The following is a 27,802-nucleotide window of genomic DNA, read 5'->3' as shown; positions in this document are numbered from 1 at the left end:
AAGCTAAGGGGTCATAATTTAAAAATAAGGAGGCACCCAGGTGAAATAAGTAAAGAAACTTTTTTTTTCCTGAGGTCTGAGTGTCTTTAGAATTTTCTTCTTGAAAGGCAGTGGATGCTAAATCTTTAAATATTTTTAAGCCAGAGGTAACTAGCTTCTTGAATACCAAGGGGGTGAAAGATTATCGGGAATATGCAACAGTATAGAGTTAATGTTAAAAGCAAATCAGCGATGTTCTTATTGATTGGTCAAGCACACTGTTGGGATACAGTGGCCTATTGTTGACTCTGGTTCGTATCTTTGATTATGTGGGTTGGGCTGGTTTCCCGGCGTAATATCTTTTAAATTGGCACAAAAACTTGAAGGTCTTGATTTGTACTTGAAATCCCCAATATTTTGCAGATGTTTGGCCAACTTTCAAATGAATTGCATGCAAAATAACAGTGCAGCCTAGTAGAAACACAAGAACCAAAGTCCAACATTTATTTGCATATGCACCTATAAATGTTACAGATTTCTTGTAACCTACCATCACCATGACAAATCTATCCCATTTCATTGCGTCTTATGATTTTCATGTTTGTTCTGATCTTGATTTTGACAGTGTCAGGTGTTTCTTTTTAAACATACTTGCTATTTCTTAAGAGACTACAGTGCTGTTATTTGACACATTCTGGTACCATGTTATTTGCTGTCTCACCGAAGTTGTGTTCATGGTTGTCAATTTTCTTGCATGTTTACACTGTCCTTGTTAACATTCTTGTTAACTAACTTCCATCCTCTTGACAATTGTCAGCTTTGGAGAGAATGTCCAGTTGCTGCATCCATTCCATGAGCTGTTCAATGATCAGTCAGGAGCAAGAATACTGAGGAGCTGTCAGTTCCAACAGAAGAAAACTAAGATAGCTCAGGTTGGTGCTCATACTAATAGTAATTGTTTACAAGAAGCAATGTGTGCTAAGAAAAACTGCGTGTTTGTGTTTATTTAAGCTTTGTATGGCGGATGTAGCCCAGTCTAAATTGTTTTGCCTCCTCAGCACTAGGGCCAATTATAGTTAATCTCTTCTGCAACTAAAATCACATTCCCAGGAAGAGATTGTTGGGTGGGGAATTAGACCATTTTGTAATAGTATTAATTTGTCAGTATTATCATAAACTAATTGCTTTGAGCATTTTAAACCATTGTATGAATGATGGAGATATCTTATAATCTCATTTTCTAAATCAAACAATAATAATTAATGCAGACTATAAGACTAATCAGACAAAATTTTCTTTGAGGAAATAAATACATTGAATGAGAATTGAGCTAAGAACTGAAAATTTCATCCCTTGGATCATAATTGCTTACACTTTTCCAACGTCATATTTTGTGAAGGATAAAGTAATGCTGGTAATTCTGATTTCCAACTTCTGTTGCAGTTTCTGGAATCTGCTGCCAACATGTTTATTGCAGCACAGGACCAGTCCCAGTTGGGAAAACCAGGTCAGAGTTTTAACACTAATTTATTACTTGCTGTCCACATTCAAGAAGCCTTCTCCACTTCTCTGCCACAATCATCTTTTGTTAGATATGTGAAAGACAGTTGTTTTTTTGCCAACTTGCACTGTAAATGTTGAACAATGATAACAATGTACACACTGCACTGAACCTCACTAAGATGTCGTCTGGGCTTTTCTGAAAGATGCACTGAGAAATTATACCAACGTCTTGTGCATTTTCTTGTACATGTGAAAATATTGAAGGGTATAGGTTGAGTACTCTTGTGTTTTGACTCAGATTAATTGTGCAGGTGTTGCTGTGCTCTCAAGCCAAAAGTTAGCTCTGTTCTGAGGCTTCAATTTGTAATTTTGCCCACTACTATAAAGAACATGAAAATCCTATATTCCGTGAGAGTGGAAGCGTGGAACAAATTGAGCATTGATATCTACTTCTTGATCACTCTCGACTGAAAGTAAATGAATGCAGAATCCCATCATCAAGGAATTAGTCATACTGACATTGTTGAATCACCCAGTAGGGTTCCAAATGAAGATTTATGATGGCAGTAAGCTATCACACCAGTTTTCAGGAAGTGCCGTGAATGGTTTAAATGGCACATGAGAGAAAACAGTTTTTTTTTTGTAGGGATTCTAGCAGTGGTATGTTGAAATGATAGAGGTGTTTCAATGGTTAGTGAGGCAAAAAGTCATTTTATGCGATGTTTTAAACTAATACAATTTCTAAAAGAAAATTTGATTAGCCTTTTGTATATAAACAAAGTGGTGAAATAAATCCCAGAATCGTGAAAATGTACTTTTTTTTTGGCAGAAATAGCACAGTTACTGTTGATAGTGTCTGACGGACGAGGTCTGTTCTTGGAAGGGAAAGAGCGAGTTACAGCAGCTGTTGAGACTGCTCGACGCAGCAATATTTTTGTCATCTTTGTTGTGCTGGACAATCCTGACTCGAAGGTAAGAGCTATATAATTACTAGAAATAAACTCAAATTGCTCCCATTGAAAGCTCAGTAAATGAACTAATTGATTCTGTAGTTTGTATAATTCTATAAAACATCATCCACTTGTCAGTGAGATGGGGGAAGTAGACATAATGTCACATGCTTTGGATCATATTCAAGTTATACTATTGAATGAAGAGTTTGCTAATTTTTAGTTGCTTATTGATGAGACAAAGTTCATGTACATTAAATTAGCAATTCTTGTCGTTGCATCACAATGTTAGTATCATGCTAGTAAAGTTATTGTTTAACTTGGCTGAAGAATGGCGTGGAAGTAATTCTTTTGCAGTCTTGTAACTTCTGTTCTTGTTTACACTTCCAGGATTCCATTTTGGACATTAAAGTCCCTATATTCAAGGATCAAGGTGAAAGTCCAGAAATTAGATCATATATGGAAGAATTCCCATTCCCATTCTACATAATTCTACGAAATGTGAATGCCCTTCCAGAAACACTCAGTGATGCTCTTAGACAGTGGTTTGAACTAGTGACGGCAGCTGATCATTAACAGAGTGGAATGCAGAGTTGACATGTTCCATATTGTTCATTGTTATCTCAGATCATTTAATGCACATACTGTAATATTTAATGTACTAAGTAATGCACATTAGCAGCAAGAGAAACCTTTGTTCTGTGACTGAGAATGTGATGTTAAAATTAATGTGAAAAGCTCTGTTCACATTGAGAACTGTACCACTGTGTTCATGGTGGTTTGTGCCAAAGGCACAGTTTAATGTACGAAATGTGAGAGCCTGTCTGAGGTTTGAGTATCAGATGTTGTTTGGTAATGTGGATATTATTTACAAATGTGACCGTTTAAATGAAACTGTTAATGTGCTATTTGGAAATAGAGTACAATCCCAAGTATGAACCTTTGTATCTTTTTGTATGTCAATAAATCAGTTACTAAATGCTTGTTCCATTCTGCTTCTTAAAGATATTGGTTCTTTTGATGACACGTAATCCATTTTAATGTTGGGAATTTCTTTTGAATGCAAACATGTTTTGGAATAGAAAACTTCAAATATGTTGTTTAAAATATTCCAGTATTTTATTTCAAATCACAGTGTGATTGTGTGCTCAAGGCACATTACTTATTTCCTTTTTGAGCCTAGGCAGTGATAGATACTATCTTTCTCCATTGGCTGTGGTAGGAAAAAGCTACATTTAGGTGTCTTGATCTATTTCCCATTAGCCAATGCCTAAAATAACAAGATCTTGCTCTCCTTTTTGTAGTACATGAACTTTGCAACCTCCTGGCATTCTTTCCAGAGTCTGGCACCCAGCATTGGATAGGAGTACTTCAGTTAAGGATGAATTACTGATTTCATTAACGTGCAGTAAAACATCCTTCCTGGTGTGTGTCCTGAGTGTATTAACAGAATTTAAAAGGATGCAAAATCACTTTATTAGTGTCTGTATTAGTATCAAGTGAACAAATAACCAATATAGACTTGGTCTCATGCCAAGCAAGCTTTATTGTTAAATTTCTTGAGCTTGTGATTAGATTGTATATTGAATATGCCAGGATTGGGAACAGACTTTATAGTGAGTTGCTGATGTGATTGTTTAATATCAATTTCATTTCTGGGAGCAATGTGGATGTAATTTTGCAGTACACCTAACATTCAAAATCACAGTTGGCAAAGGAAGTAACCAGAATCCAGCACGGATTAGGAAATTTATACTGAGCGACTCTAATCTCCCAGACCTGTTCAATAAGAGTTTTTTTTTTTCCCCCTTTAAATTGTTTCTTTGCTATCTGAACCACTTACTGAAAAAATATCCCTTGGATTATTCCATGGTTTAAAAGTTTTTTTTAACAGATCCTATTTGAAAAGGGAAACACAGTAAATTGACACTTGCAGGTTCTAAGAAAGCTAGAATTGAAATTGCATTGGATACCAACATTTCTGGGGAGACTGAAATGAACTGAAACAATCTAAAAAGATACTGCCACATGAGCTTAGATGATAGTCCAAGTGGTGCAGTACAGGCAGGCTGAAAAAGATGGAGGCTGGATCCAGAAGCTGAGAATAAGCAGAAGGTAGCATTAGTGGGTTTGTTGGTGTATATTCACCATAAGCAGAGTTTAAGTGGTTCTACTAAATCCTAAAAGAGGAGCTGAATTTTTTGGAAAATGGAGCTTTGAAAGACTTTGCAGTTGATAATTTGTTGAATGGACTGCAGAGCCAATTCATAAAATCTGTTTTAGTCGTATTTACTGTTTAACATGTGATGACGTATTTGTAATTAATTTCAATTTGCCTGTTGTCACATTTAACTGGTTGTGAATAAGTGTTTTAGAGTATTGGAGGTTATCTAAGATTAGTGCTGTGTGGTTACCTTGACTGGTTTAGTGAAAATTTTGTTTTATATCAGGTAATCTTTCAGTAAAAGCTGTGTATAACTTTTGAAGAATTCCCACAGTCATCAAACAAAGTGATTGCACATTTGGATTACTTGAGAATGCCATTGTTGGGTACCATGTCATGTATAAGATAATGGTTCTGAAAGGGTTGGAGACTGTATTAGGTTCCACACAATCTGCTGTCACACTGGTTTCAGTGGTTATAAGACAGAATACCTTTTTAGATTTTGTGGACGGCAGACCTATATCCACAGTCCTCCCAGAGACAATTTTACTAAGACTAAGATAACTTGTGCATAATTGCAATAGAGTGTCACATATTAACAGGCTGTTCATGTAAGATTGAACAGTAGTTGAATTATTACCACTAAACCAAATAGGACCTTTTATACACAATCGAGGAATCGTAGCAGCATCCTTCTACCCAAAAATATCCTTTAAACAGTAGCAAGCTTCAGAATTAGACTCCAGGATCAGTCTTGGGGCAGCTATTGTCAAGGTCAGCATAAACACCATTGTTTTGTTATCAGTAAAATGACAAAACATGTCCAAAGTCATGAACACAGTCCAGTCCATCACTCAAAACAGCCTTCCATCCAGTGGCTCCATCTATATTTCTCACTGGCTTGGGAAAGCAACCAACATATTCAAAGACGTCTCGTACAACGGTCATACTCTCTTCCACCCTCTTCTGTTAGGCAGCAGATATAAAAATTTGAATACACATACAAACAGATTCAAGAACAGCTTGTCTGCTGTTATCAGACTCTTGAACAATGTCTCAAATGTTAATATTAGTCTCTCTGTGTGCCTTCTCTGCGGCTGTAACACTGTATTCCGAACTCTGTTCTGCTACCCTGATGCATTTTGTACAGTATGATCTGCCTGTATAGCATGCAAAACAACACTTCACTGTATTTCGGTACCTATAACAACAATAAACCAAACTCAAAAAAAGCCAAATCCTTCGGTAATGATTGTTGCAAATTTTAACTGAACTACCATATTTCTAATCAACAGTGCAACAAGAATCCATAAAAGTCTTAGAAAGCTGCTTGATCTAAGAGCAATCAACAACAGTTGGCGAATTACATTAATTAACAGCAGCTTTCCCCCACACCCTTGAAAATATTTCTGGATTCTGAATTGCTGCCTTATGTCAAAGGGGGGAGTCCCAGACTGATTGTAACATTATATTCTGATGTAAGTGGAAAGTCTTTCTCTCTACCAACACCTGGAGATTCATCTTCACATCCTCTTTGATCAGAGGAGAGGCTCCAGAGGACTGGAGATTAGCCAATGTTGTTCCTATGTTTAAAGAAGGAAGCATGTATGATGCAGGAAATTATAGGTCAGTGAGCCTGATGTCTGTGGTGGGAAACTCTTGGAGAAAATACTGAGGGACAGGATATATTTGGAAGAAAATAGTCAGTGACAGGCTGGTTTTGTCTGGAGAAGGTCACGTCTCTCCAATCTGATTGTATTTTTTCAAGAGGTGACAAAGATAACTGATAAGGGAAAGGCTGTGGATGTCATTTATATGGATTTTAGTAAGGCATTTGATAAAGTCCCATATGGCAGATTAGTACAAAAACTAAAGCCACATAGGATTCAGGGTGGGCTAGCTAGATGGATACAAAACTGGTATTGTCATAGAAGGCAGAGGGTGGCAGTGGAAGGGTGTTTTTCAAAATGGAGACCAATAACAAGTGATGTTTCACACAGAACAGTCTTAGGTCCTCTTGTTTACATATAAACGATCTGGAGGAAAACATGGGTGATCTGATTAGCAAATTGGCAGAGTTGCTGATAGTGCAGACGATTGTGAATGGATACAACAGGATATAGACAGGTTGGTGACTTGGGCACAGATATGGCAGACTGAGTTTAATTCAGCCCAATGTGAGGTGATGCATTTTGGAGGATAAAATTTAGGTGTGAATTATACTGTAAATGGCAGAACCTGTAATATACAGATAGACCTTGGTCTGCAGGTCGACAGTTCCCCTAAACATGGCAACACTGGTGGCTAAAGTGATTAAGAAGGCACATGGCATGCTTGCCTTCATTGGCCGGGGCATGTAGTAGAAGACTCGAGAAACCATGTTGCAGCTATATAAAACATGTGTTAGGCCGTATTTGGAGTATTATGTAAAGTTTTAGTTGTCACATTACTAGGAAGGACATGGAAGCTTTGGACAGAGGGCAGAGAAAGTTCACCTTCTATATTAATAGATAACACAGTGTGGAGCTGGATGAACACAGCAGGCCAGGCAGCATCAGAGGAGCAGGAAAACTGACGTTTTGGGTTAGGACCCTTCCTCAGAAATGGGGAAGGGAGTTCTGAAATAAATAGTGGAGGGTGGGGCTGGGCAAGCTCGGTGGGATGTTGATAGGATTGTTCCTCCAGGTCCATACTGTGTTATTTCAGATTCCAGCATCGGCAGTTCTTACTATCTCTTCACCAGGATATTGCCAGGTCTAGAGGGCATTGGCTATGAGGAAAGGTTAAAAAGATTAGGGAACTGTTTTCACTGCAAAGATGGTGACTGAGAGGAGACCTGATAGAAGTTTACAAAATTATGACACCCACAGACAGAGGCTTTTCTCAGGGCTGAAGTTTCATTTACAAGGGGAAACAGGTTCAAGATCAGAGAAAGAAAGTTTATGGGAAATGTGCGAGGGAAGGTTTTACAGTAGCAACCTGGAATGCACTACCAGAGGAGGTGGTGGAAGCAGGCATATTAAAAACATTTAAGAGTCATCTGAATGGGGACATGAATATGGAGGGAATAGAGGGATACCGACCGATTAAGGGCAGAAGGTTTTCCTCCGGTTTAGTCAGGGCATGTTGATCGGCACAGGGTTAGAGGGCCTCTTAGAGATAATGGGAACTGCAGATGCTGGAGATTCCAAGATAATAAAATGTGAGGCTGGATGAACACAGCAGGCCAAGCAGCATCTCAGGAGCACAAAAGCTGACGTTTCGGGCCTAGACCCTTCATCAGAGAGCTCTCTGATGAAGGGTCTAGGCCCGAAACGTCAGCTTTTGTGCTCCTGAGATGCTGCTTGGCCTGCTGTGTTCATCCAGCCTCACATTTTATTATCTTATTATAGAGGGCCTCTTCCTGTGCCTTACTTCACTTTTGTTCTTACCGATATCATTTGCTGCGGGGTGTTTTTGTTTACATTGCAGGTCTTCCGGAATCCACAGCATTTCCTTTGGCCTCAAGCGTCTGTCTGAGCTGTCCCCGCCCCCGGGGTGGAGGTGGGGCCTGCCTGTGAGCGCATCAAGGTGCGACATGCAGATGGCGGCGGCCAGGTTACTGCCTGGTGCTTTGAGCCTGAGGCAGGTGAGAGCCGCGTGCCCGTTCACCCCGCGTTCCAAACTCAGTGACATCACAATGGGAGCAGAGCGTGGAGACAATCCCGGGGACCCTCCGCTTCCGAGCACGGAAACAGGAGCCTTTCCCCTGCAGACCCCTATTCCCCTACCTCTGGGCAGGAAGGTCCGAGTTTAAGCTCCATCCGCCTTCTCGACGCTGTGTCTGCTCACTTTCGGAGAAGACTGCAGCCAGCACCCGTGGCACGGCGGTAGTGTCCCTCCCTCTGAGTCACAAGCCCTGGAATTATTTTCAGATAGTTATAGTCAAGGAAGTATTAATAAGAAGCATTTTAAAAGACACTAAGCTCTGATACTCAGTTATCTAGAATGCAGCTGGGAAGCAGAAGAAATTGCAAAGGCTTTTACAATAATCATTTAAAATCCTTCGATATGGAATTTATATCATATGACTGGAAGGTTGTCGCTATAATAACCCTGTTCAACAGGATGTAAACCTGGTATTTAGCCTCACTGAGACAGGATACATTTTTGCAAGTCATAATTTGGAAACTCGTCACAGATGAGACTTAGCAGTTAGCTTTTTCAGAGAGCCACCATGTGTAAATAGATAACAGAAGAAAAGATCAAGAAAATTTTGGATAGAAGTGTTTAAAGTCATAAGGGGTTTGGACAGACTAGACAGGGATAACGTCCAGTTGACAGAACAATTGAGAAGCTGATAACACAAGATTTAATGGGATTCACAAAAGACACCAGCGAAAACTTGTTCTGCAGCGAGTGAATGATGTGGACACACAGCCTGTAAGTTTTTGTAAAGACAGATTCAATTGAGATTTTCAAAAAAGATTTTGGTAATTAGCTGGAGAGAGACAAAATGCAGGGGAAAGGGGTCAGTTGTGGAATAGATGAGTTGTTCCAAGCAAGAGCTGGCATAGATCTGACAAGAGCCGGCATAGACCCAGCAGGCTGGCTGACCTGTTTCAGTTCTGGAATCATGCTGACTTTATGAATTGATGGACTGGATGGCTCTAAAAGTTTTCTGACTGTGTTTGTCATCCTTGTTCGTCTGTGACCGGCAATGAGACTGGCATTGTCCAGTGATTCCAATTATATGGAGAAGTTGCTGTTCTGAGGTTGAATTTGAATTTGATGGAGCAGAATAAATTTTATTCTGCATGTAATCTAAATTATAGTCTTCGATGTCAGTATCAAAAATGGAAAAATGTACCTTGCAAAAAGAACATCATGCTTTATTTAAAATGAGCATATGTTATTTTGTTTTTACTCGGTATTACAAATTGAGTCTGATTATGTTAATTGTCATTTTCTAGTTCTTGCATCGACAGAAGGTTCTGACTTTGTACAGGAAGATACTGAAAGTAATTCATCAAATTCCAAATGAAGGAGATAAACAATATCTTAAGAATTGGGCAAGACAAGAATTCAAACAGAACAAGAATGCTACAGATGAAGTAGGTTACTGCTACATAAACAGGTTTTGGCTGCTTTTGTGTGTATATATATCTTGGAAAGCATACGATCAGTTTCCTTGCTTTTCCTGGCTAATACCTAAAGTGTGATGCTACAAATGTCAGAGGTACAGAACAATATTTACTGGATAACAATGAAATCATAAATTATAGCATTGAAACTACAAAATTGCCACTGGCTTCCAGTGCTGGTGAAGTATCTTAACTGACAAAATATTGTGTATATTCATCATATCTCTGTCAGTTTCAATATTAAAAAATTGCTGTACCTGTGTTTGTTTTTTATGAATGTATTTCAGTTTTAAGATGCAATGTTGTTTGTTTCTACATTAATGTGTTATATAAAAATCTGGCTTAATCATTTAATATTTAATATTTGTATTCCTTTCTGAACAATTATCTTGGTGTTAATGGGGTTTGTGAAGGTACAGGTTCTTTAGTTGGTATTCCATCATGAACTAGAAATAACAGGGTACTTTATCATACTCTGGAACTATTGAAACTGTGCTGGAATGTAACTCTGTTTTGAAAATCTAGCAAAGTACAGTTGCATACGTAAGAGGAAGAGGGGTGATGAAATTAAGTTCATGTTTTCAACACACATTTGAGAGTTCGTGTAAATTACACTTTATGAAACTTGAGTAAATCACCTCGAGCAGTCTTGGAACACTAAAGAAACAAGTCCTTTGCTTTTCAACTTTGGAGGTATTCTTTCTCCTCCCTTAGGAGAACAGACAAAAAAGCTTCTTGACACTCTTCTAATAAAATCAGTTAACCTTTAATGGATCTCAAACTATCTTCAACCAGAGCCAAATAAGCAGCTGGATACCTCAACCCTATTAATTTCACCTCCCATTGTTCTCCCACATGTCTTCCAATGCTTTTTGCACTTTCTTCTCTGCTTCCACCCTGTTTTGGTCTCATTTGTGAATTAGAGACCTTTGTATACAAAAGTTAAGTACAACAGAGGCTGAAAAACTATGAAAGCAGAAAGTCCTGTAAACAGTAGATCTGACTCTTTGTGTGAACAGAGACACAGAGTCTGACTTTTCAGCAAAACTGCTAAGAGTTAGAAACGTAACCTGCTTTCGTGGAGTGTGGGAGATGACTGCAGAAGAACAAAAAGGAAGCTCCATGATTGGATGAAGAACAGAACAGATTAAATGTTTCATTATGTAAAATCAAAGGGAGTGGCAATTGGACAAGAAACAAAATATTGTCTAGCTGAACTATTAAGGGCAGCAGGCTGGCCACCAAGTAAATATATTAAGAAAGAAACTAGAAAAACCTAAACCACACAAAAAAAACAAAATGGAGACTGAGGCTATGAACCAAGATTGGTGAATTCACTATTGACTACATTAGGCCAACACATTAGTGTTCAGCAGAAAGTTTGTGCTTTTCCTCAGCTGTACATTGAGCATCATTGGAACATTGTAGTAATGGGAGCACAGTGGAGAATTTTAATAACACATGACGAGAAGTTGAGGGTCTTGCTTGTGGGCCAAATGAAGGCATCCCAGCAAACGGTCACCCTGTCTGTTTGCTGCCACCATTGTAGAGAAGATTATATTGTGAACAGTGAATATGGCACACAGAATGGAACATACAAATAAATTATTGTTTCAGTTGCAAGGAATGTTTGGGACCTCTGACGGTTAAAGGGCAGATGTTGTATTTTCTGCACTTGCATGGAAAGTTGTAATAGGAAAGAGGGAGGAAGTGTTTGAGTGACTGAGTAGTGCACAAGGTGTGACAGAGAGAATGATCGCTTCAGAATGCGGAAAAGGAAGAAGAAGGCAACGTGTATTTGATGATGGCATCATGCTGAAGATCGTGAGAATAGTGGCAGATGATGTGCTGGCTACTGAGGTTAGTAAGTTGGAAAGTGAGTGAGATGGATAATCCACAAATTGGATTACCGTCACTGGAGAATGTGACTTGTGATGGCTCCCGGAGGTTTAAAAGCTTTTGCTAAAGATTTCCAAGTGCCAAAAGATGTTCATTCTGACTGATGGATGGGAGTTGTGAGAATGAGGCAGGCCATCACTAATCTTTAGGTTTGACTTCATGGATGAGGCAGATGTTTCTGGGAATGGTGGCATCTTTTAACCTGACGGCTTAGCTGTCAGCCCACCTCTGTCTCCACCTTGGGAAGGCTTGCCTCAACATTTTCTCCAGAAGGTCCTGCTCAGTGGCACTGCTAAGGCAGAGGAGGCATTCAAGGAGATTCCCATCTCCAACAGAAAAATTCACATCTCCAACAACTGTTGCATTTTGTTTTTGACATAATACAGTCAGGCATAACACTAATACTGTTGCGGAGGGGGATTGGCTGAACCCCTCTAATAACTAAACTTAAACACAAGCCCCAATCTGGTGTGACAAAAGTAAGGGCACCCCTCCAATAGTTATCCCTGGAACACCCAGAGAAGCTCGCCTTTCCCCTCATAATCTATTAGAAGAATGGTTAAAAGAAAGGCCATCCCTGATCTCCATTTAAAAATGACGAGAAACAATTTACTTATTTAACTCAACAGTGAACAAATTAACAGAATTATTAACAAACCGACAATTCCCCCTTCCTAACTGGCCTAAATTCTACTGGAATGCTGTTTAAATGAAGATAAGTCCCACTAATATAAACCCAATTAATAAGAGAACAGTGAGTTATAACTTTGTGCGAACTTGGAGAGATTGTCTTTTGGAATATTCTGTCATCTCCACTTTTCACAAACACCTTCTTCCACTAATGCTGCTGTCAGTGATGTTTTGTCTCTACAATTTCTTCAGTGAGGACTTTGAGCCTAAATACCGTGGTACCTGTGATTAATTAGATGGGCTTTCTCTGAGAGCTGAATGGTGCTAACTCTGGCTGCTGGCTTTCCCTGATTTTCCAAATGTCCTCAACTTCTATACTCGTAATAACATAATCAAATTCTTATGATTATGTTGACAACCTTAAACCAATCAGATTTAAGCTCAATTGGCTTTCTGTATCGAGGTGCTTCATTTAAATTAATTGGCCAAATTCAAACTTGTTGTCTTGGAAAAATGCTGCTTGGCTGTTCTGTACAGAATGTTTCCATTCAGGCACCCTCTGTGCACCTGCATTTATAAAGTTCCAATCACAGGCTCTTAAAGGGAACACAGCACACTTCCCGAAAATCATTTTTTAACCAACAAGTTCTAACTTCCTGTCTTCCAATTCATGCATACTCTTCACCACCTTGGTAACAAATACTAAGTAAAATGCGTCAGAGATCTCAACTTTCAGCTGTGACAAAAAGCCAAGTTCTGCTATTCATGTGGCAATAAAGTTCTTGCAATGTCCAATCCTGTGTTTATCTGTAAACATTACTAAGTCAGATTAACTTGTCAGTTAGCTGAGCCCCTCCTGTTCACACATCAGCTGCTTGTCGAAGCAGTGATTGGATTTCAAAAATAATTCACTGGCTTCTGTCTGTTTTGGGAGCTTGGTGGGCACCATAGAAATGCAAATTCCTTTTAAGTATCTGTAATAAATTTTATTTTAAACTCTCTATACGTAACTACTTAAGATAACATTCCTATAATTCCAGTCATGCACTAAAACTTTTGATCTCTGTTCCAATACAGGATACAGTGCGAATGATGCTCACTCATGGAAATCTGCAACTTAAGGAGCTAGAAAAAATGCTTCGATTAGCAAAATAAACAAAAAGCAAAGCAAAGATGGCTAAGATTTTCCAGAACACTTGCACAGTCCTGCTGATACCTGTCTGGAACATATGTTCTGGGCTTTGAGGAAAGCTTTTCATTAATTTGCCAGTAGTGACTTCATCACATCATTTACAATGAAACTATTATTTGGAAAGAATTAAAATCATTTGCTGGAAAATGACCTTATGATGTTTGGGTAGTCATATGTGATTCATGGTGTGCAAGATCAAAATGTAACATTTTGGGAGGTGAATTTAATGATACTCTAGAATAGGATACAGGCTACTTTGTGAACTGTACAACCTCCTTACAGTTGGGTGCAATTAATCATTTGAAGAAGTACAGCTTATAAAAGACTGCTCCTTTCATAGTATTTATACAGACTTTATTTCAAAGTACTGATTTCTTGAACTGTATGGGAGAGAAAGGAAAACTAATTGTATAAATTTTGTAATATATGGTGTGAAAATTTCACTGTTAAATTTTCAGGCTGATTTTCCCACTTGGTTCCGTGGTGGATGTTAACTTTGTTTTTCTCCCCGCAGGTGCTGGCAGCCTTGTCGAGTTTCTCCAGTGCTTTTTGTTTTTGTTTCAGATCTCCAGTACCTGCAGTTCTTAGTCTAACAAAACAATGTTCTAACCATGATGAGGCTGTATATCCACAGCCATTTTTCACAGGTGGTCTGGAGTCTGAAAGATATTTGTGATTATGCAGAGGCTGTTAAGTGGGAATGTCAATAAAAGCGGAATTTTTTCACTTGAGTCATTGCTTTTCAAATAAAGTGTCTGTAATTTATTGCCCAAGCCAAGACTGTGGGTGGTTCGTAGTGAAGGAAGGAGTGTGGAAAGGCAATAGTGACAGGGGATTCATTAGCAGTGGGTGTATTTACAGCCATAGAAGTGATAACAGGATAGTGTATAGTTTCCCTTTACCTTTTAAGCTTTGAGGTCTCATACCTGCCAACTGTCATGCCGATGTTGACTTCTCCTTCAGAAGCCACTGCTGAATATTGCTTCGAGGTGCCAGGCTCAACAATATCATGGATCAACTGCAGAGAAAGCGTTCTGCAACGCCATTTCGTGGTCCATGTGAGACTAATGGTATAGGAAGCAAGAGAAATGAGGTCCTGAAAGCAGACTGTAAGGAACTACAAAGGATTACTTAGTGCCACACAATAGTGAGTATTAGAACAGAAAGAAAGAGCAGATAAATATGTGACTGGAGAAATGGTGCAACAGGAGGGCTTTAGATTTCTGAGGCATTGGGACCATTTCTGGGGACCTGTACAAGTGATGACTAAACGTGATTAGGACCCAGTATCCTCACAGAGATTTGCTAAATGCTGATTTAAAATAGATTGGTAGCAGGATAGGATCCTCAAGTAGCCGAGAGGGGAGACAAAGCTGAGATGGAATTAGAAGTTGAAATACCAGTACATGAATTCGAAAAGCAAGGTAGCATAGGCTAGGCAAGAAAGAAGTGGTTTTAACAAGGCTGAATGAAATATATTTCAACGCAAGGAGCCTGAGGATTAAGATGGACAAGCTGAGGACATAGTCAGTCATGTGGGAATATAATACTATAGCTATATGCAAGATTTGCCTGAAAGATGGGCAGGATTAGCAGTTCAACACTTCTGGTTACAGGGCAGTCAGATAGATCAGAAGGGGTGCAGGGTGGGTCACAATATTGATCGATAAACCAATATAGTAATGAGAAGGGGGAATATCTTGGAAGGATCATAAAATTAGGCCATATGAGTTTAAGTAAAAATCATAAAAAGGAGGAAACATAGTGTTGGGTGTGTACCATTGGCCCCAAGACAGTCAGAGAGAGAGAGAGAGATAATGTAAAAATAATAAGATAGTATAGCTTACTTTGTTTACTTAAATATTAACTGGGATAGTTTTGCGGTGCAAGGTTTGGAGAGGGAAAAAAGTTCCCAGGATACCTTTTAGCCAGTCCATAAAAAGCCTCACAAAGGAGGGGGCAGATCTGGACCTGATTTTTGGAAATCAGCCCAGGCAGGATTTAGTGACCACAACTCAGTTAGATTTAGGATAGTTATAGAAAGGGATAAGGATTGACCAGGAATAAAAGCTTTAAATTGGGGCAAGGCTAATTCTGCTAAGATACAATTTGATCGAAGTTGACTGAGACAGCTACTTTTGATAATGTCAGAGAGTAGTAGGTTGCATTAAATGAGAAAATGTTTTCATAAAGACAAAGGTGGAACCCAGAATAGAGAGTCCTGGGTGTCAAAGGGCATTAAAGGTTGGGATTAAGAAAAAAAGCTAATGGCAGATAGTAATGTCCCAATACTGCAGAGCCCCTAGTGGAGTACAAAAGTGTGGGGATAAAAAGGGAATTTAAGAAAGCTAATTTAGGAGAGAAAGAGAAACCATTGATCTGAAAAGCAAAGGAAAACCTTGAGTGGTCTTTAAAATCTATTTTTAAGAATTTGAGAGTGCTTGGCATGGTGGGAGCCAGAACAGTACAGCAGAGGAACAGGCTATTCTGCCCACCATGTCTTTGCTGACCATGACACTATTGTAAACTAATCCTATCTGCCTGCACATGATCCATATCCCTCTATCTCCTGTCTGTTCCTGTGTCTGTCTGAATGTCCCTTAAGCTTTGCTATATCTGTCTCTACCACCTCCATTGGCAGCACATACCAGGCACCTGCCACCCTCTGTGTAAAAAGCACACTTCCCTCACATATCTTCCATAAACTTTGCCCTTCTCATCTTAAACCTATACCCCTAGTATTTGACACTTCCACTGCGGGAAAGAGACTCTGACTATCCTACCCATGCCTCATAATTTTAAATATTTCTATCACATTAGCCCCTCAGCCTCCAACACGCAAGCAAAAACAATCCAAGTTTTTCCAGCCTCTCCTGGTAGCTTACACAGTCCTACGCAGGGAACATCCCAGTAAACCTCTTCTGCACCCTCTCCAAAACCTCCACATCCTTCCTATTAGTGCAGTGACCAGACTGCACGCGGTACTCCAAATGTGGCCTGACTAAAGTCTTAGAGTTACAACATGACTTGCTGACTTTTATACTCAATGAAGGCAAACATGCCCTATAACTTCTTTACCACTTTTCCTTAACTTCTTATGCACTTGTGTTGCCACTTTCAGGGAGTTATGGACTTACACTCTAAGGTCCCTCTGTATATCAATGCTGCAAAGGGTCCATTTGCAGTATACTTTCCTCTTGCATTTTACCTCCCAAAATGCATCACCTCACATTTGTCCAGCTTAAACTTCATCTGCCATTTTTCCACCTAACTTTCCAATGATACCTTGCTGTATCCTTTGATAATCTTTCTCACTATCCACAGCTCCACTACTTTCCATGTCATCTGCAAACTTACTGATCAGATAACATTTTTATGCAAGTCAAAAACAACAGAGGTTCCTGCACTGATTCTTGCAGAATAGCACTGGTCACAGACCTCCAATCAGGAAAGCACCTCTCCACAACTACCTCTATTTCATATGGCCAAGTCAAGTTTGTATTCACCTTGCCAATTCACCATAGATTCTATGTGATTTGATCTTCTGGACCAGCCTACCATGAGGCTTGTCAGATGCTTTAGTAACGTCCACGTAGACAATATCCACTGCCTATCCTCATTAATCATCTTCGTCACTTCCTCAAGAAACTAAATGAAGTTTTGAGATGAGACCTCTCTGTGTAAAGCCACGCTGACTAGCACTAATAAGTTCATTCTTCTCCAAATGTAAGTAAATCCTGTCTCTAAGAATCTTCTCCAATAATTGCCCAACCACTGATGTTAGGCTCAGCAGCCTAAAGTATCTTGGATTATCCCTGGTTTTGTCTTGAACAAAGGAGAAACATTGGCTATTCTCCACTTTTCTGGGACCTCGCCTGTGGCTAACGAAGACATTATGTCTCTGTCATGCCCAGCAATCTCCTCCCTTGCCTTCTTCAGTATCCTAGTACAGATTCCATCAGGGCCTGGGGAATTATCTACCTTAAATAGTTTGCAAGCTGCTGAACACCACCTCCCTAATATCGACATGCCTTAAAGTATCAACAACCCTTCTCTAAACTTAACCATCATCCACTTCCTGTAGCTGCACTCAATGTTTATCCATTGTTCTTGAGTGGACCTATCCTTTCCTTAGTCATTCTCTTGCTCCCAATAGATGTATGGGATTCTCCTTAATCCTACTGGCCAATAACATTTCATGGCTCCTCTAGCCCTCTTAATTTTTGTTTAAGTGCTTTTCTGCTTCCCTTATGTTCCTCAAGGACCTTGTTTGATTTGTTTCCTAAACTTTACATATGCTTTTTTAAAAATCATTTAACTAAACTTACAACATCTCTCATCATCCACGGTTCCTGAATCTTGCCATCCTTATCTTTCATCCTCACAGGAACGTTCTGGTCCTGAACTTTAGTTAACTGGTTTTTAAATGAATCCCTCAAGTCAAATGTGGATTTATCTTCAAACAGCTGCCTTAAGTCCAGTTTTTCCAGTTCCTGCCTCATACGTGTAATTAGCCACTTCCCAATTTAGCACTTTTACCCAAGGTCTAGTCTTGCCCTTTTCCATAACAGTCTTAAAACTTACAGAATTATGATCACCATTTCCAAAATTCCTACTGCAACTTCGATCACCTTGCCAGGCTGATTCCCCAATACAAGGTATAATATGACCCCCACCTCAGTTGGACAACCCACATATTGATATTGAAACAATAGTGCAATCAGGAGGGTTTAAATGAGTGTGGGAACCAGACCAATAAGCCTGCATGTGGAGTGTTTGAAGAGCAGGGCTAAATCAGATACGTCTAATAGGAACAACTGGCAGGACCACTGGCGACTGTCAATATGAAGTTCTAATGCAAGGAGTATGACAGATAATGCAGACGAGCTTAGAGCCTGGATTAGTACAGGGGACTATGATGTGGTAGACATTACAGAAACCTGATTGCAAGAAGGGCAGGACTGACAGCTCTGAAATTTAGATATTTCAGCAGCGATAGAGAGGAATGTAAAAAGGATGTTAGCGTGTTTTGAGAAGATTTGTAGCTCAGGTTGAGGTTCTGGATGTAAGTTTGCTCGCTGAGCTGTAAGGTTAGTTTTCAGACGTTTCGTCACCATTCTAGGTAACATCATCAGTGAGCCTCCGGTGAAGCGCTGGTGTTATGTCCCGCTTTCTGTTTCTGTTTAGGTTTCCTTGGGTTGGTGATGTAATTTCCTGCGCTGGTGGTGTCATTTCCTGTTCTTTTTCTCAGAGGGTGGTAGATGGGCTCCAAATCAATGTGTTTGTTGATGGAGTTCCGGTTGGAATGCCCTGCTTCTAGGAATTCTCGTGCGTGTCTCTGTTTGGCTTGTCCTAGGATGGATGTGTTGTCCCAATCAAAGTGGTGTCCTTCCTCATCTGTATGTAAGGATACTAGTGATAGTGGATTATGTCTTTTTGTGGCTAGTTGATGTTCATGTATCCTGGTAGCTAGCTTTCTGCCTGTTTGTCCAATGTAGTGTTTGTCATAGTTCTTGCAAGGTATTTTGTAAATGACGTTCATTTTGCTTGTCTGTACAGGATCTTTTAAGTTCATTAGCTGCTGTTTTAGTGTGTTGGTGGATTTGTGGGCTACCATGATGCCAAGAGGTCTGAGTAGTCTGGCAGTCATTTCCGACAAACAAACAGACAAAACGTGCCCAGAAACCATAATCACTCTCCCCTACATCAAAGACATCTCGGAAATGACTGCCAGACTACTCAGACCTCTTGGCATCAGGGTAGCCCACAAATCCACCAACACACTAAAACACACTTAAAAGACCCTATACAGACAACAAGCAAAACAAACGTCATCTACAAAATACCTTGCAAGAACTGTGACAAACAGTACATTGGAAAAACTGGCAGAAAGCTAGCCACCAGGATACACGAACATCAACTAGCCACAAAACGACATGACCCACTATCACTCGTATCCTTACATACAGATAAGGAAGGACACCACTTTGATTGGGACAACTCATCCGTCCTAGGACAAGCCAAACAGAGACATGCACGAGAATTCCTAGAAGCATGGCATTCCAACCAGAACTCCATCAACAAACACATTGGCTCCAAATCAATCTACCATCCCCTGTGAAAAAGAACAGGAAATGACATCATCAACCCAAGGAAACCTAAACAGATAAATAGAAAGTGGGACATAACACCAGCGCTTCATCGGAGGCTCACTGATGATGTTACTTAGGCTGGTGATGAAACGTCTGAAAACGAACCTTCCAGCTCAGCGAGCAAACTTACATCCAAAAAGGACGTAAGAGTTGCGTTACTGATTGAGGAGAATATCACAGCTGTATTTATTATTGTATGACAATTGGGGAAGGGCATTAAATGCTGACCTAGCAACAATGTCCACATCCTGCGAATGAACAAAAGCCTTAAAAATCTTTGGCAGACGCAGATGAGATACATGACATCCAGTTGAAGAAGGCAAAAGAGGAGTTTTCATAGGGTCCTTGGTGGTAATTTTCAAAACCCACATATTGTTTCAATATCAAAATCAGTGATATTGAGCAAAGACTTGTGAAGAATCTTATTTTTGACAAGTTTGACCAAATCTTTTGAGGAGGTAACCAGAAAGGTCAGAGGGTAATGCTCGTAATGTGGTGTATATGGACTTTAGTAAAGCTTCTGTTCGGGTCCCTTATGGCAGATTGATCACGAAAGTAAGAACCTGTGAATTAAGGCAAAATCACATATTGGATCCAAAACTGACTTAGTGGCAAGAAGCAGAGGTGGGTAGTCCAGGGGCAATTCTAACTGCAAGCCTGTTTCCATTAGGTTTTGCAGGGCTTGTTGCTGGGGCCTTGCTGTTGGTGGTGCACATTAATTACTTGGTCTTAAATGTCTGATCAAGAAGTTCATGGATAACATGAATATTGATAGGATGGTAAATGGTGAGGAGGATAGCTGTAAACTGCAGGAGGATATTAATGGACTGGTCAGATGGGCAGAACAACGCCAAATGGAATTCAATCCAAACTATGTGAGGTGCCGCACTCAGGAAGCACTAAAAAGACAACATATTACATCCAACGGTAGGTACCTAAAAAGTACTGAAGATCAGGGAGAACTTGGTGTTCTTATCCATAGATCCCTGAAGCTAGCAGGGCAGATAGGTAAGCTGGCTGAAAAGGCATATGGGATACTTGCCTTCATTAGCCAAGGCATAGAAGACAATAGCAAGGAGGCAATGCTAGAACTGTATAAAATACAGTGTGGGCAACAACTGGAGTACTGCATGCAGTTCTGCATTATAGGAAGGATGTGACTGCACAGGAGAGGATGCAGAGGAACCTCACCAGGATGCTGTCTGTGTTTTGGCATTGTTTTCCTTGGAGCAGAAAAGGTCAAGGGAAGGGATCGATGGATGTGCTTGAAATGACGAGGGATATAGAAAGGTTGTACAGGATAGCACTCTTTCTCCATTAGTGGAGGAATCAAGGTGGTGGGAATCTGGAACTCACTGCCTGAAAGAGAGGCTGAATCAGAAACTCTTAACATTTTAGTGTTTAGATAGTCACTTGTATTGCAATTGGCTTGTATGTGCCAAGTGCAGGTAAATGGAATTAGTGTTTCCAGATCTTTCTTGACTGGTATGGACATGTTGGGCTGAATGGCTTCATTTTGCGCTGTTAGCGTCGATGACCATAATGACCAAGTAACCCGAGGGCATTTTTGTCAAAGTTGTTGAGATAAAAACTGACTGGCAGCGAAACAGAAGTGCTAGCTTAGGATGTTACAGATGCTAGAGAATCACAGGTGGTTGTTTATATAAATGCAAATTGTTGTAGTAATCTATCCTCAAGTCAATGTAACATTGAAATGAGAACTTTAAACCAATGTTGATTTATTTGCTACTCCCTCTACATCCAAATTCACAGCAAAAATAAAAAAAAATTCTCCACAATCAATTTTTGTGTTTTGTACAATCTGGAATTCATAGGGCTTCTTTAAAAAAAAACTACATTTTTAATAATATATTAAGAATACACAAGGTCATGACACATGCTCCCCGAAGCAACCTGCCACATAGACTTAAATCGAATTAATGCAAAAAACAACCAGGCTATGTTAGTAGTTTTAAGAAATTACCGTTTTGAAAGAAGAAATCGGGAGCATTTTTTCCCCATTGGGTATACAAAAATAAGAAGAAATTTATTACAAGTTTCACCAACCTACAAGCAAATAATAGATATGATGCAAACACTGTACTATAGTTCGGTGGCTCAATCGGTTTTTCTGACCGGTTTAAAATATCAATATAATTAAACACTTGTCACAATATTGTATCTGCAAGTTGCAAACCAACATCTGTTTACTTGACATTGATGAGGACTAAATTACTTTGTTGATATGAGTGGGATGTTTGGACCGTTGTAGATCCAAATAACTATCTTATCACGTGTAATACAGGTTGAAAGATATGGAGACAAATTCAGGGAACATTGGTTTCTGGAGCAAACATTTGTATGAAGCAGAGAGCAGATGGGCATCAGATGCATCTCATCAATGAAAACCTTAGGTATTTTGTTTGGCTCTTACGCAAAGCTGGCACACAGATCTGAGGTAGTTTGAGTTATAAAGAGAGATTGGATAGGCTGGAACTTTTTTTGCAGGAGTGTCAGAGGCTGAGGGGTGACTTTATAGAGGTTTATAAATTCATGAGGAGTGTGGATAAGGAGAACGACCGAGGTCTTGTTCCAAGGATAGGGAGTCCAAAACTAGATGGCACTGGTTTAAGGTGAGAGGAGAAAGATTTAAAGGGACCTGACAGGCAAGCGTTTCACACAAGAGGGTGGTGCAAGTATGGAATGAGCAGCCACAGCGTGTTAGAAGAGGGTGCAATTATAACATTTAAAAGACATTTGGACATGTACATAAATAGGAAAGGTTTAAAGGGATATGGGCTAAGAACAGGCAAATCAGAGTAGTTCAGTTTAGGATATCTGGGTGGCATGAACAAGTCAGACTGAAGGGTTTATTACCATTTTGTGTGACTTTATGACTCTAGGTGGGAAAGGGGGAGGTATGGTAAGGGGGGAGTCCAAACTGGCAGTCATTTGGATTATTACTTATACAGTTTGAATTATTTCAGATTCTTCTGGCTTCACAGAAATGAAGCTAAACCAGTGTCCTACCTGATTGTGGGATGAGTTAACGTTTTTAGTCCATTAATTACCCAGAACAAATGAGGATCCAACTCAACAGGGTTGATGACAGATTTCAAGTGGGGCCTTTCAACCAGCATTGGGTTCTCTACTTGCAAGGCAGTGTAATGATTGTTTCAAATGGGGGAAGCATTTGACAGCTGAGATTAAACATGAGAAATTGTGACCTCAGCCCAAAGCTTAAATCCCAGAGAATTTGCACAACAAGGCTGATGATGATTGTTTATTCTGCTGAATAATCTATAAATATTATTGATGTCTCATACAATTACTTAAGCATCCATGTCATTATTTCAACCATGATGTTGTGCATTACGCAGAAATCACAATACTAAATTGGCATAAAGACAGTTTTACAATGAAGTCTTGCTGTCCAATGTACATCTCACACATTATAATCAAAATTATTTCTGTCCAAAATGAACAAGACCTTTCAAAATCAATACGGCAACATACATTTACTACATTCATGAAATTCATTTTCTAAACAGCATTTTGTAGCTGTTGGGAGGTGAGTAGTGAACTTCTAACAAAGATGCTGGTTACTTATAAAATTTAAATCCTTTGCAACATTAAGTTCTTCTAATCCCAAATGTATCAGTAGCTCATTATATCTAAACTACAATTATTTTCACCTTGAGGATGTAAGTTTTACAGATCCAATAACAAGAGTTAACCATTTTGCGCATTTTATCATTTGTAAACTAAATAAAGAAAGCAAAATATCTAATATCTCTTGGTTAATGAAGAAGTTGTTAACATTTTGATGGTTCGTGGCAGGCACCATATCATCAAAAGTTGCAACTTCTGTAGTTATTTTAGTCCCATTTGCTGCTTTGGCTACCATTTTGGTGATCAACCACAACTGGCAGAATCATTACATTTTGTAGAAGTTGTGGCAACAAACATTATAACAACTTGATAATAATTAGGGCTACAAATTTAGGAAAGTACATGTCTGCAATTGTTAAACTTATTTTTCTAATCAACTCATTCAGCGGTTATTACACACCTCTGGAGCAAGTGGGACTTGAACCTGAGTCTCCGACTCCAAAGAGAGGGGCATCACCACTGTGTCATAAGACGGCTCCTTGCACTTGCTAAATGGAGAAATGGTGAAATATAGACATCTGGCAAGAATATTTAGTATTTAAGGTTTTCGGAATGCCGGTAAGGCAACAATTATGCTCATGATCCTGCACATTTTCTCTTTACTGTTATCAAGTAGTTGAAACTTATATAAAGTTTCATTTACACACTAAATTTTTAGCTGCCATAAAAGCTCTGCAGGCTCCTTAAGCATCGAATTCACCCTGGGCTTGTTTCTGATCCCTCCCTCTTCCTGGAAATGCTGCTGTAGCTCCACTCACATCAAGACCTAACCTGAGTGCCCTAAATCACGAAGTTGTGAGTGACAGATTCTGACTTGCTCAACTTGTGTACCATTCCCTAATCCAAAGACCACAAGCAATAATGTGGGAAAACTAACACATTTTAAAATGCACTTCATTAAAAGTGCTTATTATTGATATTGTGCAAAAAAATTGCTTACACTATTACCATTGTCTCTCCAATTGCAACAGAAACAATGACCGTAACTTCCTCTGATACTATCCCAATGGCATGATATCCTTCCTTTCCCCTTTTGAAGACAAAAATATGATGGGACTCCAATCTGGAAATTCATCATCCACCTTGCCAGGAGTGGGAGACGGTAGTGAAGTGGTAACAACACCAAAGCAGTAATCCAGAGACTCAAGATAATCCTTTGAGGACATCAAATCTCATCATGGTAGCTAGTGGAATTTAATTCCATTTAACAAAATCTGAATCTTGTCTCAGGGTGGCATGGTGGCTCAGTGGTTAGCACTGCTGCCTAAGTGTCAGGGACCTGGGATCAGTTCCACCCACAGGTGACTGTCTGCGTGCAGTTTGCACATTCTTACCAGGTCTGCGTTGGTTTCCTCCCACAGTCCAAAGACGTGCAAGATAGGTGGATTGACCTGAACGCTATGGGTAATTTAGCATGGACAACGGTCGACAATGTTCTCCATCCTGGCACACCCACAGTTCCTAAGCCAGATATTAGGAAATAACTAGTAAAAATGTACAAAACAACACCAGATGTCTGATGAAGGGTCTAGGCCCGAAACGTCAGCTTTTGTGCTCCTGAGATGCTGCTTGGCCTGCTGTGTTCATCCAGCTCCACACCTTGTTATCTTATACCAGATGTTGTGTTTGTTTTTGACTTCAAGTTAGATGCAGAGTTGCAGGGATGGGGTAGGGGGAATAGGTCACGGTGGGATGCTCTTCTGAGGGTCAGTGTGGACTTGTTGGGCTGAATGTCTTGTTCCCACAATATAGGAATTCTAATTCTAAAAGGTGTCCATGAAACTGTCATTGGGTGTTGTCAATATTATTTTTTTAAATTCATTCATGGGATGTTAGCATCATTGGCTAGGCCAGCATTTATTGCCCATTCCTAACTGATGAGTCAACCACATTTCTATGGTCTGAAGTCAAATATAGACCAGACCAAGTAAGGATGGCAGTTGTTTGCCTAAAGAACATTAGTGTACCAGAAAGACTTTTCTGACAATCAACAATGGTTTCATGGTCATCATTAGACTCTTAATTTCAGGTTTTTATTGATTTGAACTTTCAACATCTGCTATGGGGAGGATTCAAAGCCAGAGGGTCCTCAAAACTTTATCTGGGTCTCTGGACTTAGTTTGCTGTGCCACCATTTTGCACCCAACCTTGACAAATCCCCTCTTTCCCAGACAATTAATATCCTTCAGAGAAGGAAATTTGCTGTCCCTTTCTGGTCCGGCTAAAAATACATAAGTGTGGTTGACTCTTAACTGGCCTGACACAGCCAAGCGAGCCACTTAGTTGGAGGGTAATGAGGGATGGGAAACAAATACTGGTCTTCTAGCGATATCCACATCTCATGGTAGATTAAAATGTTAAAAAGTTACACTGTTCAGAATTTATCGCAGAAAGACTTTGAAATTAGCTCAACCAAAAGAAAAAAGTATGGAATAGTCCAAATCTGTATGTAGGGCATACTTTAAAGAGTTGCTTTAACTTTCTTTTACTGTTAAATCTTCAGATCTACTTTGACTGCTGCCTAGTCTGTTATACATTAACCTATGGATAACTGGGACCGGATTCATTGCAAAGGCTGGAAAACAACAAAGATGTCATATTATCAAATCTCAACCACCATTCCCTAATATTCACAACACAATGCAATTTTTGGAGTGAAAAAAATCCTCTTCCTGGTTGGTTCTCAACTTGTTTGATTCACCTGCACAAAGTCACGTGAAGCAAAAGTCTCCAGTCACTTATATTCATGATTACATCCACTTCAAATCCACTTCATTATATTCTATGTATCACTATGTGCGGCGGATCTGCCAGAATCTAACAGCAGTAACCGTAAGTCAGTGTTAACCCTGTGCATTTTAGTCAATACATTTTAAACAACTTCTGATACTATGGGTATTCAAATGCAAAAAAAAATGTAATTTGCTTTATTTTCAGATTATAATATTTATCTTTTTTTTGTTAATTCTCTGAGCCCAGATTAAACCTGTGAATAGCATTCGTACTGGCGTACACAGAGTGTAGCATTAAAGCTGCCATGGTACAATATAACAGGAATGTAATTAGAATATATTTGTTTGCAACACTTTTCATGAGTAATAATTTACTAACTTGTACAATACAGAAGCATGAGGGTCTATCAGTGAATCTGTTTTGTGCTTAGTTTTGATGAACATAAGGCATAAAATATTTTTTAATGTTACAGGTAGGCCCTGAAATAGGGTGGTAACAGGTTGAATCTGTAACTCAAGACACCAACAAATGCAAAACAACATTATGCAATTTTTAAAATACAAGTCTCCTGTACAGTGGAAGCCCACATACACTTGTTATGTTAATTCTTATGTGCTATTCTCCAGCTAAGAATATTGAGGTGTCAGTTGCCACAGGTAACATTTAACTTGATAGGAAAGAGTGTCTTTGACTGGCATCTGCTAGCTATCTTTCTGCATCTTAGTCCTAAGTTTCCGTAATTCTTCTTCTAAGTTTTTAATCTGCTCCAGCAAAGCGACTTTATCCTGATGGGCCTTCTGAACAGCTTGACATTTTGCTTCCTCAATCTTCCTCTCATACCACTTTTCCATCTGCGTGGAAACGGCCTCAAAAAAATATTGAGTGATTTCAAGCACAGGTATGCTCTCCTTGACCACTGTATGAGGTTGCTCCATGCTCTGTGTAGCAGAAAGCAATGTGCTGCTCTGTTGTTGCCTGTGTCTTACACTGAGAGATTTTTTAGTCTGGGTGCTTTTGTTTTGATTGTATCCTCGAAGTGGATGAACTCTCAACAGCTGGTCCATTTTCACAGCTGAAGTTTCACTCGATGTCTGAAACTTAACATGACTAGATTTTGGCAACGGCCGCTCCACAGGTGACAAGTCGTGGGGTGTTTTAGAAGGGGGAGCAGAATAAACAGCCCTTTCCTTTGGTCGAACAGCTGGAAGAGAAATTGCTTGGGCAGTGGCTGAGGCAGATTTAGAAACAGTCAGTGGCGACTGTGCAGTTCCTGCAAACACATCAAATATTACAAAAGACAAGCATGTTCCTTCAAAAAGTATATTTTACTAATCCAAAAAAGGCATCTCTTGTGGATGTATTGCCACTCCTAAAGAAAGTGATTGTGTTGTGCAGAACAGTAACAATGAACATATAGGAGGTAACAAGTACATGTTTTTGTACCTCATTTGAGAGACGTTTCCTAGGGCAATCTTCAACACATTTCTCTAAACTGAGAGTAGTGCCACGCTGCACCAGAGAGGAAACGTGACCCTTGCATTAAACAAAACATATTTCCTTTTCATAAAAGCTCTGTCTTTCCTTATCTTTTGAAAACCAGTACGGACGAGTTTGATGGTTTTAATGTGAAACACAATTACATGAAATCATTCAGGATTCCTGGTACTTTGTAGGGTCAAGTCAGGCATTATGACAGAGAGAGAGAGAGAGAGAGAGAGAGAGAGCGAGAGAGAGAGGGAAAAATCTGGGGTAGGAGCTGTTTCTGTAAATTGTTAACCTTTTTGAAATAGCCGCTGACAAAGAAA

The 27,802-nt window shown here is 39.5% G+C and overlaps 3 protein-coding genes and 1 long non-coding RNA gene across 15 annotated transcripts in view; 2 read left to right on the top strand and 2 right to left on the bottom strand.

The window, feature by feature from the left end:
- mdn1 (midasin AAA ATPase 1) overlaps positions 1-3,411 on the top strand; it is a 174,473-nt gene extending 171,062 nt beyond the window's left edge. Inside the window, exons 99-102 of the mRNA XM_048530338.2 lie at positions 797-911; positions 1,423-1,486; positions 2,312-2,454; positions 2,823-3,411. Coding sequence (XP_048386295.2) covers positions 797-911; positions 1,423-1,486; positions 2,312-2,454; positions 2,823-3,008 — 508 coding nt within the window. The 3' untranslated portion in view covers positions 3,009-3,411. The remainder of the gene's footprint in view (positions 1-796; positions 912-1,422; positions 1,487-2,311; positions 2,455-2,822) is intronic.
- Positions 470-8,249, bottom strand: LOC125452214 (uncharacterized). The gene is made up of 2 exons (XR_007247494.1): positions 8,028-8,249; positions 470-2,847 (listed from the first exon to the last, which is right to left on the bottom strand). It is a non-coding gene; the product is annotated as an uncharacterized LOC125452214 (long non-coding RNA).
- On the top strand, positions 8,118-26,418 carry lyrm2 (LYR motif containing 2). Of its 2 annotated transcripts, none has more exons than XM_048530355.2 (3): positions 8,118-8,224; positions 9,549-9,689; positions 25,768-26,418. In XM_048530355.2, the coding sequence occupies exons 1-3, from the start codon at positions 8,174-8,176 to the stop codon at positions 25,813-25,815; spliced, it is 240 nt and encodes a 79-aa protein (XP_048386312.1). In that variant the 5' UTR covers positions 8,118-8,173; the 3' UTR covers positions 25,816-26,418. The 2 variants fall into 2 exon arrangements, with proteins under 2 accessions (XP_048386312.1, XP_048386310.1); XM_048530353.2 differs by lacking the exon at positions 25,768-26,418 and adding an exon at positions 13,326-14,171.
- The window catches only part of ankrd6b (ankyrin repeat domain 6b), a 213,173-nt gene continuing 206,984 nt past the window's right edge, over positions 21,614-27,802 (bottom strand). For all 11 annotated transcript variants that reach the window (XM_048530346.2, XM_059645285.1, XM_048530340.2 and 8 more), the window contains one exon: positions 21,614-27,267. In XM_048530346.2, the coding sequence (XP_048386303.1) occupies positions 26,699-27,267 (569 nt within the window). In that variant the 3' untranslated portion in view covers positions 21,614-26,698. The remainder of the gene's footprint in view (positions 27,268-27,802) is intronic.

This window comes from Stegostoma tigrinum, chromosome 4, assembly GCF_030684315.1.
Source record: "Stegostoma tigrinum isolate sSteTig4 chromosome 4, sSteTig4.hap1, whole genome shotgun sequence".
NCBI lineage: Eukaryota > Metazoa > Chordata > Chondrichthyes > Orectolobiformes > Stegostomatidae > Stegostoma > Stegostoma tigrinum.
This window is presented reverse-complemented; position numbering and strand designations above follow the sequence as displayed.